This window comes from Netta rufina (assembly GCF_964035555.1).
Source record: "Netta rufina genome assembly, chromosome: 2".
NCBI lineage: Eukaryota > Metazoa > Chordata > Aves > Anseriformes > Anatidae > Netta > Netta rufina.
In genome coordinates, this window is record NC_140124.1 from 95,461,355 (window position 1) to 95,478,153 (window position 16,799).

The following is a 16,799-nucleotide window of genomic DNA, read 5'->3' on the forward strand; positions in this document are numbered from 1 at the left end:
ACAATACATGACTTTGTCATCTTCAAAACATGGACACTTCCCCAAAAGCAAACATTCATCAAGAAGCTTGTATGGAAAGAACAGTGTGTTATGATTGCCCTAGCTACTTGGACACAAGTCATCCAGTTCTAGTAACAGACTAAATCCCTGCGCATTGATACGATGCAGTGCTCATAGAGACATTGAACCTATTGATTGGTGAGAACAGTTGCCAAGGATTAGTTCTGAAGTCAGGGAGGGGAAAAAAATAATTGAGTCAAAACTGAAGAATATGTTTTGTTGTGGAGGAAGTCACGTGGCCACTGGACTGTCTCCAGAGGCACCGAAATAGCCTGAGCAGAAACAGAGGAAGTGGTTGTGAAAAGTGAGCTCGGGTGGAGTTTGCTGTGATGAGCAGCCTGGAGACAGAAGCAGGGGATCTTAAATTTCGATTCACATCTGGACTATGTCCAAAGCTGATGGACAGCTTCTCCATTCACCAGGACACCTACAGTTTCTCAGCTAGGCCTCCTCTTCTCACATCTGAAGCACTGCAGCACGTTTGCCTCTGTCCTGACAAATGGAAGCTGACTTCTTTGATACCAGTGCCAAACCAAGGCGATGCTGCCTCTCCTCTCTGCACACCTGCACTGACTACTGGCTCCTCCTTCTCTATCACATTCAACATAAGCTACTTAGCCTGATTTTCAGAGCTGCCCACAGCTTGCTCTCAATTATAATCTCCCATTCCATGTTGGAGAAGCTAAGTACTAAGTCTCATCAGTCCGACATGTTTCTCTCTATCACACGTAGGCAACATTTGAAAACAAGTATTCAGTATTGTCTCCCGTGTTGCTAAGCCTCCACGCAAGCATCTGCAAAGGTACCTGATTTATTTTTTTTTTTTCCTTCAAATTATTCCTTAAAACTCTTGCAAAAATCAGGCCTTCCACATCCTGAGCTGCTCATACCCGATGATTCCCGGCTATTCTGGTTATGATTTTGCTGCATTATTTCCACATGCCCTGGTTGTCCATTGGAAAGCATCCATCATCTCTTGTCTCACAACAAGATTGTAAATCTGAAGAGGAGGGATCACATCTCTTTGTTGTTCGGCACACTGTCAAGCTGAGCTATGCCACAGCCTGTATTTGAGGATCCCAGGCACTGTGGCAGCACTGTGATCGCTGCACTAGTGACAGTAGCACTAACGACTGGAGTAGAAAACAATTAGTATTTAGAAGTCACGGGCTTTTCAGACCAGATTTGTTCAAAAAGGAGAAAAAAAAAAAAAAAGAAGGAGTAAGTGAGAACATTAGTTATTTGTTTAAAGGGCAGCAGAAGGGATATTTTTTGTACAACATTGTTCCCATGCCAAATTTCAAGTCTGGATTTTAGAAATATGTCTATTTGCAAAGAAAAAAAAAAAAAGGGACCAAGACCTCTGAAATGTTCCTTTGTGTTTCGCCTGTGCCTGCCAAAAAGAAAGTGAATGTACGCATGTGATAAAGATGGCAAGTTACTCCTGACCCCATTTATGGCTCTTTATTTCATGGACATATTCTCTGTTAATCATCTCAAGAGACTAATGTCAGCTTAAATCATGTCATCTGAATTACTGGGAGAAGGTTCATGTCTGAAAACAGAGGAAAGCAAAAAGGTTATTTGGGTAACTTTTGGAAGTTATTAAATGAAAAAGAAAATGCTCTGAGACCATGAGCTGTTTATGGGAAATTCCTATTTTGGTAGCTATATTTTAAATCCATAGATTAAAAGGTGAAGCATTGTATCATAACCTAACAGCTTTAGTTTAGAAGTACTGTGTAAGAGAGAGAGCACTGTTGAAAGCTGAAAAGGAATTCAATGCCAGAATAAATCAAAAGTCTCCCTCTACCAGCTTCCGACTTCTGAAGTCCGTGCCTTGGTCATAGCCCTGGATAACAACCGTGCACTTTTGTCTGACTCCCAATCTTCCTTTTCAAGTTTAAATTAAAAAATAACAGGAAGAGTAAAATCTCTTGCTCTCAGACTGAAATTCAAACTGGAGTACCTTTTTCAAGAGCACAGTTTTATCAAGTACTGATTACATAAATCAGTTTGGAAGGAGGAAGTGGAATTACACTAACAAGTTTAAAAAAATTACAGGAAACCAAGTGGGAAAAGGTTTCCTATGTTATTTCCTTACGCAGGGTGAAGAACAGCACCAATAGGATGTTTTCTAATGTATCATTTTCCAACTCCCTTGGAATGAAACTTGAACTCTAGTTCAAACTGTTAGTAGAGGCCACCTGGAAATACCTTTCTGTGCCAAAATGTGCACATACACCTCTCTGTTCAAAGTAACTACCAGAATCTTATTATTTACAGCCGCTTTCAAAGTAACCACGTATAGATAAATAATAGACTTCAAGCTTGCATTACATTAAGCCCTGAATCCTTTTCTTAGATAAAAACTACAACTGGCCTTCATTGGTTTTGATCAAAAATCAATCTCTATTTCATGTTAAAGCTAAAAATAAAGCAAACACGTCAATGAATTCATTGGGAACTACCAAGCAAGAATGAAAAATTCCTATTCATATTAGTGCCAAAACCTGTGATATGAAATTAAAATAATAATACATAAAGAACTTCTCAGTTGTGAAAAAGTGCCTACACCTGACTATGCTCTCTGCTTTGCACCACCAGTCAATTCCAAGCACAAATGCTGCCAGTTATGTAGCTAGATACTTCATTTGCCTCACTAGTCATGTTACTTGCCACTCAAGTCAGCAATATTCATCTGCCAAATGCTGGAACAAAAGCATGTCTGCAAAACACAGAAATTTGGTTTGAAAAATCTGCCTTTAAATGATTAAGTAGACAATATAGTGGAGCTGAGGTTATTGATAGTGGTGGAGAATTCTGATGGTGGCACCACCAAAACGAGTTTTCACCATTCTTCTCCACTTCTGAAGACAGACATGATTTTATGATATTTTTTAAGATGCCAGGCATCTTGACAGTCCTTGCCTAAAACTTTAAGTAAGTAATAATCATGCAAGAGTTTAGGAGGAATGAAGAATTAGACTTTTGCCGTAGAAACTTTGCTAGTCAATATGCAAAATGTTAACAATGTGTTATTTCTGCCACCACTGAAAACCAAGATGCCTGTCCTGTGTTCGGCCAGAGCAAATGAAGTTTCTTTCATTGGCATAATGGGATCCCAAAGCATGCAGCAGCCTGCTGCTAAGCATACACATTGAACATGCAGGTCTCTTGGGCTCGGTCTCCTGACATGCTAAAATGAAAAAAGATCAGAGTAGTTACCTCCAGCTGCTCCGGAAGAGTGGAGAGGGCTGCAGGAGGGTGAAGAAGTTCCAGCTGAAAGAACAGGTGATTTCAAGGAGCAAGGAGGCTTTCGTAAGGGAGCCTGTTATCACTGAACTATGTAGAGAAAAATAGGCTTTCAGTTCTTTCCTCTCAGGGCACAGACAGGTTGAGCTTGCAGCCATCCTTCTGGCTTGAAATTCAAATTATGCCTGAAAGGCCCTTGCATTTCTTTCTCCCACACTTGCGTTTTATAGCAAAATAGCAACCAAATCCACTACCTTCTTATTTTGTTATGTGATTATTTGTTTTTAGCAGGAAGAAGGTAACTCAGGCATGCATCACTAACTATCTCCATGCAGGAAGAGTAAATGTATGATATCATTGAATAATAAATAAAAGGATAGTATGACAACTGGTCTCTTCAGCACGGTCATAAACAAAACATGAGACAAAAACACTGAAATTTGATTCTTGTCCCTATCCTTAGCAGTAGAGGATTCATGGTGGAAATCTCTCTAAGAACTGGGTAAAAAAGCGGCTTGGAACATCCTGAAATCAAAATGGACCTTCCCTAAAAGAGCGTGAGTTGCCAGTGAACATGGAAATGACTACACAGGCCAGGTCTGGCCTTTATCAGTATTCATCAGTGAGATAGGACATGACAGAACCAGGCAGCCTTATTCCATCAGCATCTGCTTGGGAGCTGCATAGATCATCCAGATTTCATTTTAATATTTGCAATGCTTTCAATGTAAACCACTATTTTCTCACCTGAAAAGAATTACATCTAGTATGTCTGGAGACAGAGATACCAGAAATCCTGTGCTGCAGCCTACAATGATGGCACAGGAGGCCAAAAGACAAAAAGAATGAAACACCATGAAGATAGCTTCTTCAGAAGCTATATAGACTACATAATATAGAGATAGAAATTTGAACATCAGTGGTGCTTCTATAATGAGTAGAAAAACTGCAGAAGTGGTTTTGAGGTGGTCAATGAAGTCAAAGTAACAATTTCAACAGGGTTCTCTACAGTAGATGGGTGATGATTGTGCAACAAGCAGTGTGAGCAATGAAGCTGCCCAACTGCTTGTCACGAAGAGAACAAGTCCAGAGAGGGCCTCACTCTTAACAGTGGGCATTTAATTCTTCAGATTGGATAGTACATAACGTGGAAATTACAAAATCGGGATGAGATATTAACTGCGCAACAGCCTCGACTCTGAGTCTGGACTTGAGATTTTAAGTGTAGCATAGCTGGGGGAAAGAGTAGGAGGTGGCTAACAGCCATGAGATGAGTATTGCAATCAAGGCTATTGCCTAGATAACTACCAGTGATTCATTTTTATTTTTCCAAGTCATCATTTTATTGTGTTTCTCCACCCCACCACCACAGCATATAAATTATATCTGGATTTATTGACTGCCAATACAAGTTATACTCCCACTTTTCTGGTTAAGGGTTTGGCCCAGTGTTCTTTAAGTGTTCAGTAATGGGCTTCAGAAATTGAATACGGCCCTTTTTTGACAGGCAGACGTGGCACAAGGGCTGCAGTACCACCTGTCTTGGAAAATACTATGAAAGCACAAAGTTAAAAATCATTACTGATGTCAAACAGTTGGAGTCTGAAGTCTCCAAGGAGAGCAAAGATTGCAAGAATGGAGCATATTGAAAAAAGATCATTAATAAAATTGGACTTTGGTTATTAGAGCTTTGTTTGTCTTCTCTCCAAAGGAAAACCAAAAGATGGCAAAAAAGACTCTCTTATCCAGAAGAAGTGATCCTTAAACTTAAAACACTGGAAGGAATTATTTATTTAGATACCTGCTGTGCTCCGCTAGAAAGTCTTTGATAAACTGGTATCATTGTTTATTCTATTATTGCTGATGAAAGCTATTTGATTATAGCTGTAAAAATATCTCTATAAAATCTTAAATAAAAACACATGTTGTGGCAGAGGCCTTTAGAAATAAAAAGCATTTTAAACATACTTTGAAGACAGACTAATTCCATTGTTTTCTTTTAAGCTGAAAGGGGAAGTACTACGTTGTTCCAAGGCTGGAGAGGCAGATAAATTATTTACCAGTAATTAGGATTCTTGCTATTCCATACTTCTATCTATATATACAGCAGAGTGACCCTACCCACTAGAAGAAAAACGCAATTGTCCCCAGTTCTCCATGAAAGTTTCAGTCAGGGACAGTATTATTCACACATATTTTGGTGAGTCAGATTATTCTGGTTTGTATTAAATAAAGAATCTAGGAGAGGTCGCATAGTGCAAGGTGGTGCCATGAAAAGGAAAGCAGCTTTTGACAGCTGCAAAACATCTTCTGAGAGCCAATAAAGTGGCTGGATTCACAAGTCAAGGCACAAAGCATAGCAACCACCAGCAAGGCTGTTTGCTTCTCCTCAGAAGGAATCACAAATGCAGCTGTTTTGTTAAGAGCACACAGTCCCTAATAACTAACATGGTGAATTTGGTCAAGCAACAAAAACCCACTTTTCATCACATTCCATGGCCACTGAATGAGCACCCGAGCCAAGCTTAGTCCCAAGAGAACATTCCCAGCAAGTCCTTATGAAAATTCACCCTTTTATTCTAGGTTAGACATGCCCATAAACGGAGCCTGGCGAATTCAATCCTATTAACATGCACTTAATCATCGAGTTAGTAATCCATATTAAGTATGATCCAGGATAAAACATCTCCCACGTATTCAAAAGGAATGTGACTCATATACCCTATAGAAAGCAGACCATTAGCATAGTCGGTAAAATTTGGCACCTTGTAACCTACCTGAAATTCTATACCAGTGTTCTCTCCATGTGCCTGTAAGCAATAGGGCTACTGCTTGAGGATCCATAAGGATTATAACTTGTGGGCACGTAATATTTACCAACCAAAGCGCAGACTAAAGATATGAGACCATTATTAAAAATTAGATGCTCACTGTATTTATCATTCATTACAAGCCTTGTACTTGCCTGCTCATTGGGAATGGAAATTGTTACAAATAATACCTGACAGCCAAATATCTCATTTTGGCACTTGTATTAACTAATCAAATGCATCTGTGTTACTAGCTTTGAAATGTAAAATTAAAATCTCCTAAAATATAAAGAGGAAGGAAAGCAGCATGCCAGTTCTCATTCCATAGACTTGTACAAGTTATGATGTTGGCTCCCATGATAAAACGTCTTTCTTTTTTTCCTCTAATAGTGCACAGCGTTTGTTTGCTGGAGGTTACTATTTAATTTACATTTACATGTACCTCAGGGCTGTCATTAAAACATGATTTTTGTACCATACATATTACCCTATCCAAAGCAACTATACATATGTAGTCTTAATCAAATAGGAGCTTCCAAGGATCCTCAGTGTATAAAAGGCACAATTGCATCATATGGTTGAAATGCAGATGTATTTGCAATGAACTGCTGTGCTCTAGCTGGTTCAGTAGTTCACAGCAGTATTAATTCTTCATCCAGATTAATGGATCCAATTTTCAGTAACAGTATGGCCCCTTTACACTGGCCTGCCAATACAAAGTCATCCTAAAGAGGATAAAAATACATAGAAAGAAAAACTTCTGCGCACATAGCTTCCCTCAGAGCACAGAGCTGAGGAAGTAGGATAAATTAAGATGTCCCAGAATAATCTTAGCTCAGATCAGAAACCCAGCAAGCTCCTGTTGATACCCTCAAAATGTGTGCCAAGTCAAACACATCTCAGCTATCACTGCAAGTGACAAAGAACTGTGAACCAGCCCGCAGGACGGCCCTGATCGCTTACAGGACGTAAGGCTGCAAGTGCTCCGGCAGAGACTGGACAGGACTACCATGACTGCCAGTTTTGCTCTTGCAAGAGCTCACAAGTGTGCTTCTTGAGTGACTCACACCAAGACGGATGGTTTGTTCCAAGTTGCCACAAGGAATTAACTAGCATAGTTCATCAAACAGCATAAATTACTTAGAGCCCGAAAAGACGGCGTTTTTTCACTCACTTCTAGTAGAAGTCCACCTTCTTGTACAGCGGTCTTGTTACATACATTGTCTTCTTTTATCGTTTGGCCAGCTTGCTTCTTAAAGTGCTTTTCTTGAATGGCTGTTGGAAAGAGTTATTATCAGTTTAGAAATCATATGGATTAGGGCCACTGGACTCAAATTCTTACTTAGGCACTTAACATCCACTGGTTTAATTAGGAAATACTGTCTGGATCTCAGTTACTGACAACTTTATTTTGTTGTGAGGGAGATAGATACATACATATCTGGAAGTCCAGATGTTTTTTATATGAAATATCTATCGCACTTTTTATTATACATATTTTTTCCATTACTGTATTCTACATAAAGCAACAACAAAAACCCACAGGAAAGAAATAAAAGATAGTTAGCAAGTTGTTTTGTTTATAAAAATATGTATTATGAAAATATAAAGAAATGCTTATATAGCTCAGAAGACAAGAGACTGAAATACGTTTCTCATTTTCAGTGCTGACCTTCTTGGCATCAGATTATTTTCATTCTCACTGTACTCTACTCAGTCCTAGGAGTCTGAGACTGATTGCAATATTCACAGAAATGTGCTAAAACTGTTTTGTTTTTAAACAGAAGTTTAAAGTTTGGTTTTAGTAGGTCATTAATTACACAAAATTCAGGAAAATCTCTAACGATGTATTTTGCAAATTTTTCCTGAATAATAATGAAAATCTTCATGGGAATTGAAATTTCCTGTGCATGGGTAATCATTGTTTGATCTGAAATATCTTCGAATGCTCAGATTGAAGTCTTCAAACTGACAGATCCCACATAAAAATCCCCAAAATACAGTCTCATTTCTGGGGATAATGAAAGCATTTTTGAGAAGGCTGATGCTACTTGTTAGACTGGGGTTTTCATCATCTGGGAAATGTGGAGTATTTATAATATGGTCAATAAAAATGACGGGATCAGCTTCACGTGTTCTGCCCCATCCCAGTGCCTAACTGCAGTGGGTCACACAGATGTCCAGGCAGCAAGTAGAGATTCAGTTTTCAGTTTGTTTTCCTTCTCACATAGAGAATGAGAGCATACCAGTGAGATTAGCTGCAACATTTGATGCACATTGCCCATGCCGGCTAGAAGCAGCCACAGCCAGAGGTGGTTAATAATCCCCCAAAAAAGCTGAGACAAACAGGAACTGTTTATATCAAATCGGAGTAAGAAGGGGAGACAGCCAGCAAGGCTCTACTGCTCTTGAGCTGTTGGTTAAAAGCCGTGACAACAGGTTTTAAATTTTCAGTAGGATATCAAATTTTAAAAAATAGAAGTCTACATTTTTAATGGCTTGAATAACATTTCTTGCAAGTGACTGAGGATATGACCTAAATGGAGTCACTTCCTCTCCAAAGGGTTGTACCAGAGCCCCTTATCGAGGTAACAGCCTAGTGAGGGGCAGTTGCAGGATACCTCAGCATTTTACAGCAGATGATGGCAACACAGAGCCATGCTGGCTGAATATTCGAGATGTTTTTTAGCTTGCATTGTAAATATTTGCTGCCAGTGATAATGCCGGTCATTACCCCCAAGCAATCATCTCAAATGTATAATTAGAGGCAATAAATCCCTCCCCTGGGCATGTGAAAATATATCAGGAAAACCCAAAGCTGCCGAAAGCAGCTCCCTGCGCATGTTTTCCAGCCAAAACAATTCTGTGATTTCGGAGTTGTAAGCTAGGCTTCTATGAATGGGCTACAAGGATTTTTGAACTTACACTTTCATTTTGGTTCACCATTTGAACTAATCGGAAAAGGACACTTTCTTTTTCCTGGTTAGCCAAGCCTTCTGCTACATCTGTCCCAAAGAACAGAGGCATGGCTATCACAGCACAGCGTTAGACACTCGTGACAGTCATTTTTGAAAGCACAGCCCCTACTCCAATGGGCTCTTCCAGAATTTTCCCCCTCAGAAAAAGATGTTTTTGTAGCTACTTCCGCAGTTGCTTGCTGTCTTTGTGCAGGTTAAAGGACAGACAGGGAGGGGTGGGAGGAAATGAAGGTTTATTTTTTTGATCCGTTCTTTTGGCTTGGTGAAAATTCCACCAAGTTCTAACTTCATCGTTAGTGGAAACTATTATTGTACCCGACCGAGCGGGCCAGAGCTCCCTGCCTGTTTGTTAGCCTTCAGGCTCACACAAACAGCAGCAGAAGCACAAGAGATGTTTGTTCCGCAGCTAGTCTGGCTAGTATAAATTCCATCTCCGAATGGAAAGTATTTTAATGTTATTTCGCCGGCTAGAGTTACCCGTATGTTAGGCCACACACATCCGTTTCATAACATACACTACTCGCTGGCCTGAACTCTAAAGAGACCCTATTGCACCATCCAAGGCGACTGACGCCCTTCGCACCACGAAGCAAGAGCCCCTCTGAGGCAGGCACATTTGCTCCTTGCACCTGAGGCTCGCTGGTCACTCTCCTTCTGCCTCCCTGTGCTGGAAATACTCTGTTAATCCACCCGTCGGGGCAGCAGGGCTTGGCTCATACAGCATTGATCAATCAGAAGGGGCTGCTGCTGCTGGTAGCATGATGCCTGGAGGGGGCAAGGCAAGAGAGGCTGAACACCACGCAGATCCCCACGGTGAAGGAGGAGGAGGAAAGGCAAGATGTGGCAGAGAGGGAAGGAAAAACTGCAAGATGTTATCTTAACAGGCAGAAAAACAGGGAAAAGAGGGCAGAGCAGCCTGGTGATGGCCCTGTCAGCATCAAGTATCAAGTGGGAGAACTGAACGAAGGTACTGGTTGTGACTGGTGGCTCAACAAGACAACTGCGTCCAGGCTGAAATGTTACATAAAATGGGGGCCCCTCTGGAGCAAAAATTAAGCCTACAATGATGAAAGCAAATGAAGGACTGGAGAATGCAGGAGTGCTGTCTCTAGTAGGCAGGGAGGAGCAAGTTGTGGAAAGTTAAAAAATAACAAACAGCTAATGATGACTCAGTGACCTGAGGGGAAAACTTCTGGCTTCTGGAGTACCATATATCAAGAATGGGGCAAGAAAATACTGATATTGCAGGCAGTCTGATGAACACTGCTGACTGTAAAAAAATAATAAAAATTAAAATAAAAAAAATGAGAGTTCTAGCTTTACAGAGTCTGAGACTGTTTTCTGTGGCAGAAGCAACTTTTTCAGCCAAATTGCCAGCAATTCAGTGTAGAGCACTCACCTACTAGGTTCAAAAGTGGCAAAGTGAATGGATAGGAAGCAGGAACTATGGAGACCTTTTTTTCTGAGCAGAAATTATCTAGCTTGCATTTCCAGAACACAAAATAAAACAGAAGATGGAGCTGTTCTGCCAAAGAAGATGAATGAGTGTATTGATACCATAGGGTGATAAATACAAGATATACAACAACCAGGGCTGACAGTTTTGCAAGTTCATGTGATCTAGTGAGTGTGGTGCAATCGCAGACAACATTAAAAAGCCACAAGTCTGGAAATGCTGGGGCCTATAGAAGGACAACACCGTGGAAATATACAGGATAGAGGGAGAGAGGAGGAGGCTAGGAGGAGGAAAAGGAGGGAGGAAAAAAAAATAAATAAAAAATCAGCGTGATTTCCTGAAGGAAAGGCCAAATATCTGAGGACATTATTTCAATTTCTAATCTAAAAGTGATGAAAAGAGTGGCCACTGAAAAGTAATGTTGAGTTAGAATTGACAGCTAATTAATTAGGGGAAAAAAAAAATCCACAAAAAGGGAGATAAGTTCGGATGAACGGAGTACCGGACTGTCTTACACAGTGCTGCTGAGCCTTTCACTGCTGCACTATGTCACACCGTGAAAACCTGAGATCTTTTCTGAGCCTGACAGGAGCATTGCAATCTACATTTACAAACCAGTTGGCTTGAGTATTGGAATATATACAGAACAGAAAAGCTGCCTGACACTTTAAAGTCTAAGGACGCATCATGAAACCAGCCACCCCCTTTCGCCCAGAAATAACAGCACAACGTTGTGGAATACGCATTCGTTCGGAGGGATGGAAATTCCAGGACTCTCATAAAACTGCACTTTTTAAACCAACAGGGTTACAGTCTCCAAAGTATTTCTGTATCCCTTCCTGCACAAGCACAACCTTCTTTCTTCAGAAAATAATCATTACTACCTGCCAAGCTAAGCTCTGTAACAACCTCACGAGTGGTCAGGCTGCGCCCCAGCCATCCCGTGGACTGAGGGGCACGCATCACCTTCAGCTGCTGAGGCTCCCCACGTCCCACAACAGTGTAGGAGCAAAATGGGCAGCAAAAGGATGCTATTTCTGACCTGGACACATTGCCTGCGTTCTTTTGAGGTGGAAGAAAGGGACAGTACTATTTTCTTCAGGCTCAGAAGGATGCAGGTGTATCAGTACCAAACCTTTCTATGACGAGTATCTGTGAGACCAGCGATACCCCTGGGAAAAAATATTTCTTAAAGCAGGGAGATCAAAATATCTGAATCTAGCCTGCAGTTTCAGAGATACCGCTTTACAAATACACGTCTCACTTTTGGTAACTTACTCGAAAGGAAGTGAAAATCGGGTCTTTCTTCCTGGATCGCCGAGATGCAGGAAGAATTAGCTATGCATGCTACCCTGAATGCTAAGAAAACAAAACAACACAGCTAGGAAACACTCGGTCTGAGAAACAAACCTACAGCCACGAACCCAAACGGCCTGTTTCCTCTTGACGTGTTGCAGAGGACCCTGAGTGACAGTAAGGACAGCACGATTTGGCTGCAGACCAAAATTAAATAATATGCAGCATAGAGAACATTATATGAACAGCTATATGAAAGGGGCGCTTGCAGCCTGAAGTGCCGCAACAGGCAGGCTGCACCGACGTGCCGGGAGGGGAAGCGGCAGCGAAATCCACCCTCTGAATGCAAGATGTGTGGTGCTCGGTGCCGGTGCGGAGGCTACCAGAACACCAGATGCATTTGCGCTAGCAGCAACGCAAAGTTTCTCTCCCCAGCTCAGTGGTTTTCTCAGTCTGCTTCTTCTTAAGAGATGCTTTGAAATCCGACTGCCCTTTGAAGTTTCTCAAGTACAGCATGACATTTATTTAAGGTACACCCCGAACTGTTTTCTTTCCAGATCCCATCCCCTCTCTCCTGAAACGTGTTTTCTCCATTTTCAGCGAGCCCCGCACACCTCCCACGCGTGAGGGGCACCAAAACGGTGTCCCCCCCACCCCAAAAAAAATAAATTAAAAAATAGGGCTCGCCCCATCACTCTCTCCCGACCACGGCCTTGCGTGACGGGAGCTGGCGGCACGTGGGCGGCTGCCGGGCACGCCGCCACCTCAGCGGGCTGACACCCCAGCCCGGCCAGAGGATCCCGTTTGATGGGGAGGCAGCGGGGGGAGAAGGCCCTGGTGTGCGGAGGCCGGCTGCTGACTAACCCAGGCCGCGCTCTCACGCAACCCCGCCGCCTGTCAATCTCCCCTCGCCTCTGACAGGGGCCTGGCGCCCGTTCAAACCCTTGCGTGCAAGCAGGCGGGCCGCCTTCCCCTGTGAAGTATTTCATAATAACAACAGCTGTTAAATATTGATGACTCCTGGCAAGCCCTGAATGCTTTTCATGAAGGTTAAGCCTTCGTGTAATGGAACCTAATTCCTCATTATGCGCTGTATCAGATATCTGGAAGTCGCCTAAAAAAAGCAAGGGGGCTTAAAGTACAGAATCAGAAAATAGCTCTCCCGCTTCAGGGAGGGGGGCGAAAACCAGCAACGTGAAAGGCAAGGAGTGTTTCTGTGAAGTAAAAGCCTTTCACAAACAGAAAAAAAATATGCTACAGGAGCAACGATCGAAGCAGTGGGTTTAGCTATATTCCCCCGGGTCATTTTGTGTTTTTATAAATAGCTGCAGATGAGGTAAATTTCGTAAGGCAGCAATCTGACTGTCACTGCTGTCTGTGTGCACATGGTAATTATTTTTTTCAGGAAAAAAAAAATAGAAAAGAGGGAGAAAGATGGCTTCCCCGCAGCTTCTCTTATAGCATCAGTCTGGAGAGGCCTGGCACGTGAGGCTGCTTCATGGCGATCGGGTGAGACACTGCGGTGATGACAGTGCACATCCTGGGCTGCCCTCCTCCAGTCCCCAGAGAAATCCCCCCTGTGCCTCTTTCTGCCCTCTAAATCTTCTCCTGTGGGCCCAAACCTTTCAGCAAGGATGCCCCATCAGAGAGGGCATGTGTTCAGGGTAAGAGCTCGTGATGAACAAACTGAGCCTTTGGGATGGAGCTGGGGTGATGCCAGAGCAGGTAGTACCAGAGCACCAGCTAGAAGGTGGTATCAGAGCCTGGCTGGAGGTGAAAGAGAAGGAAGACACACCAAGGACTTCATGGGGAGCTGAAAAAGTCAGATTTTTTTTTTTCTCGCGTTGCCTTTGGGGATAACCACTTTGACAAGGAAAGCTGAGGAGCTGAAAATAATTGTCCATGTATTTTCAGCTGTGTCAGGAGCTCTGTGAAGTTTCAGAACAATATTTTACCTGTGGGGACACCAGACCTATTTAGTCAGCTGGGGTAGGGAATCTCAAAAACATCGTAAGATTTAAGACAGAAAAGACCTCTGCAGGTTATCTGGTCGACTCCACCCTAACTGAAATAGAGCTAACTAGAGAGACAGGTTGCTCAGGGTTTTTGTTGAGTATCTCCAGTAATGGACATTTCATATTCTTTCCATGAAAACTTTCATTGCTTGATTACAAACAGAATTCATTTTGTAAGAGAGGTTCATGGCTGTAGGTGACCATTAGAATAAATTCTGTATGTTATGCTTGCCATTTCCACAAATTCTGGTCTGTAAAATGTGCAGATCTCTTTAAGAAATGCTGAGAATGGTTAAGTGGTGGTCATGAAAAGTGTGTGTATGGAGAGTGTGTGAATTACATTATCAGCTTCTTTTTTTTTTTTTTTTTTTCTTTTTTTGTGGTTTATTCTATCTGTGTCTCACCAAACTAGCTCACAATAAACCACACTTGTGTTTTACATTTTTATGTAGTCTGGGACTATAACATCTCCCTTATCCCATAACTTCTGAGCAATCAGAGAACAAGAGAAAAACTGTGCCTCCATGCAAAACCTAATTGTGTGATGCAAGCAACAGACTCAAAACAACTTGTCCAGAAAGCACATCTCTCTGCGGCTTACTGTTGCAACTTTTCTCTCTTCGTATGACTCTACAGATGATCTTCCCAGCAGAAAACCCCAAGCTGTGCATTGACAAAGTTGTTTTAGAAATCTGTTTGCATCACCCTGAGTAAATATTTGATTCATCATTTGGTCTGGTAGAATATATTGGCTATACGACTGACAAAGACATACACTCCCTCCTGTATTATCCCAAGGTATAAGACTTATTCCAAGTAATTGTGTTCCATTTCATTTTCATAATTCCATTTGATTACCTACTGCTTTAAATGTGATGGGAACCTGCTGATTTATAGATTCGATCCTGAGGCCTTAAAGTTATCCCTGTATTATTCCATTCTTAGTTTAATTAAGCTGTAATACAGTTGCTTGCCTGAGTGTATATTTGCTTGCACACCCCTTTAAATAAATACATACAATATAAATTCTAAAGGGTTATTCTGTCAAACTACAAAATGGATTGCAAGCCTGACTTCTAGGCAATCTCAAGTGAGAAATTAGTCAACTTTCACATCCGTATCCACAACCTTCATAAAAATTAAGATGATTCTAATAAATTTTTTGCCCCTGAAGGCTTGTGCTTGTAAATTATATGTTCATTAATCAGAATTGAGTTGCAAAGCATAAGTTTAGTAAAGAAAAAAATATTAAGAGAATTCTTATATATTTAGAGAAGATGCTTAACAATGGTTGGTTCCAGTGCTAAGGACCTCAGAGTGTACAAACAATGTAATTTTATCTTTCTTTTGCTTTAGTTTCCATTACTCTGTGTTCTGCACTCTAAAATGCTGTACGTTAAGCCAATGTAGAGGTATTCAGACTTCACCAGCTAATCCACATTAGACTTAAATGTACTACAGTGTGTTCTGACCTGCCACATCCTAATTGCCTGAGCAGAATCCCAGCAAGTCCCACTGATCTTGATATACTTTCATATTAACACGTGTAGCATTTCAGGACACATTACTTCTAGTATCTATAGAGCAGATAGCCTAGCAAAAGGACTTGCAAAGTTTCCCAACTCTTCCAAGTGTCCTTCGTGATAGCTGTTATTTGAATAGCTGTTCATCTTTGCTCTTGTCCACATATAAAAAAAAAAAAAAAAAGTACAGGGGAAAAGAAAAGCTTCTCTATATCCTCTGAATTCTTGGCACTTCTCTCCTTATAATCAAAGAATGTAGTCCTCTTTTGATATGGATCATATTATTTCATTGTCCCAAGGCCATTTTTCTACTAGTTTGATTATTTCAATTAAAATAATAAAATTATGGACATTGGGATCTATATTAGAGGCAGCTCCCTTTGAGGACAAAAGGTCTACAACTGCTTATTGAGCAAAACTAATCACTGCCTAAAAAATAAAAATAAACTTTCCTCCTTTTGTGGAGGAAATAAATTTGACTCTGAAGTATTTTTTCAGAAGCATAAGTCATAAGAGAAGAATTCATTTTTTTCTTGAAATGACAGCTAAGAAAAAGGTTCTATGTGGTCAGAAGTACGCTACTACAGTTTACTAGAATCTTCCCCACTTAAAAAAAAAAAAAAAAAAAAAAAAAAAAAAAGCGGCTCTAAGGGTGCATCTTATGGAAGAAATGCAATAAAGTCCTGGTAAAAGATTTATTTGGAGAATATCAGAACATTTTTAGTCTTTATCAGCTGCAGAAGATGTGCACCAGTTTACCCTCTTCAATTTAGATCTACTGTTTAGAACATTTAGTAAATCAATCCCTGAAGAATGAAATCAAATCAAAGGCCAAGCATGAAAATAAACGCAACTAGGAAAGTGTATGAGAAAGCGTCTCTCACCCTTCCTGATTAAATCAATCTGACAATGACTGACTTATGTGAAATTTGCATTATCTTTGCTTTCCTTTTTGGATTTGATAACCTGTTTCCAGCCCTATGTTTCAAACAGGCTATCTCCTGAGCTTCCACTCCTCAATATATCCTGCTTTTGTAACATCCCTGTCCCTTTATAATTTCATTTGCACCACTCTGCATGGAAAGGCACTACCTAAATTCATACCTCCGAGAGGGAATTTAAGTCAGTATCTCTTAGAAAAGAGTTGAAAGAGCATATGTCAGTAGGCCAGTATATCACCCAAGAGACTGTTTAAAAATAGCCAAAGCACAAGATCTGGAGAGGATAAAGGAAACCTTTAAGATGAAATAAACATTGCATCTAAAATATTCACACTGAGACCTTAGTGCACAGGATGTGCATATGTTACCCAGAAAACCAAATCTGGCTTCATCACATTCAGAGTCAGAAGTGTCATAAGAGCAATTCCTTAATATCTGCCTTATATAGCAGCCATACTGTATCCA

The 16,799-nt window shown here is 41.0% G+C and overlaps 1 protein-coding gene across 1 annotated transcript in view; it reads right to left on the minus strand.

Annotated features, from left to right (window-relative positions):
* Positions 1-16,799, minus strand: part of AHRR (aryl hydrocarbon receptor repressor) — a gene marked incomplete at both ends in the record, with an annotated part of 69,271 nt that overhangs the window by 23,050 nt on the left and 29,422 nt on the right. The window contains one exon of the mRNA XM_084281234.1: positions 7,300-7,400. Within this exon, the coding sequence (XP_084137360.1) occupies positions 7,300-7,400 (101 nt within the window). The remainder of the gene's footprint in view (positions 1-7,299; positions 7,401-16,799) is intronic.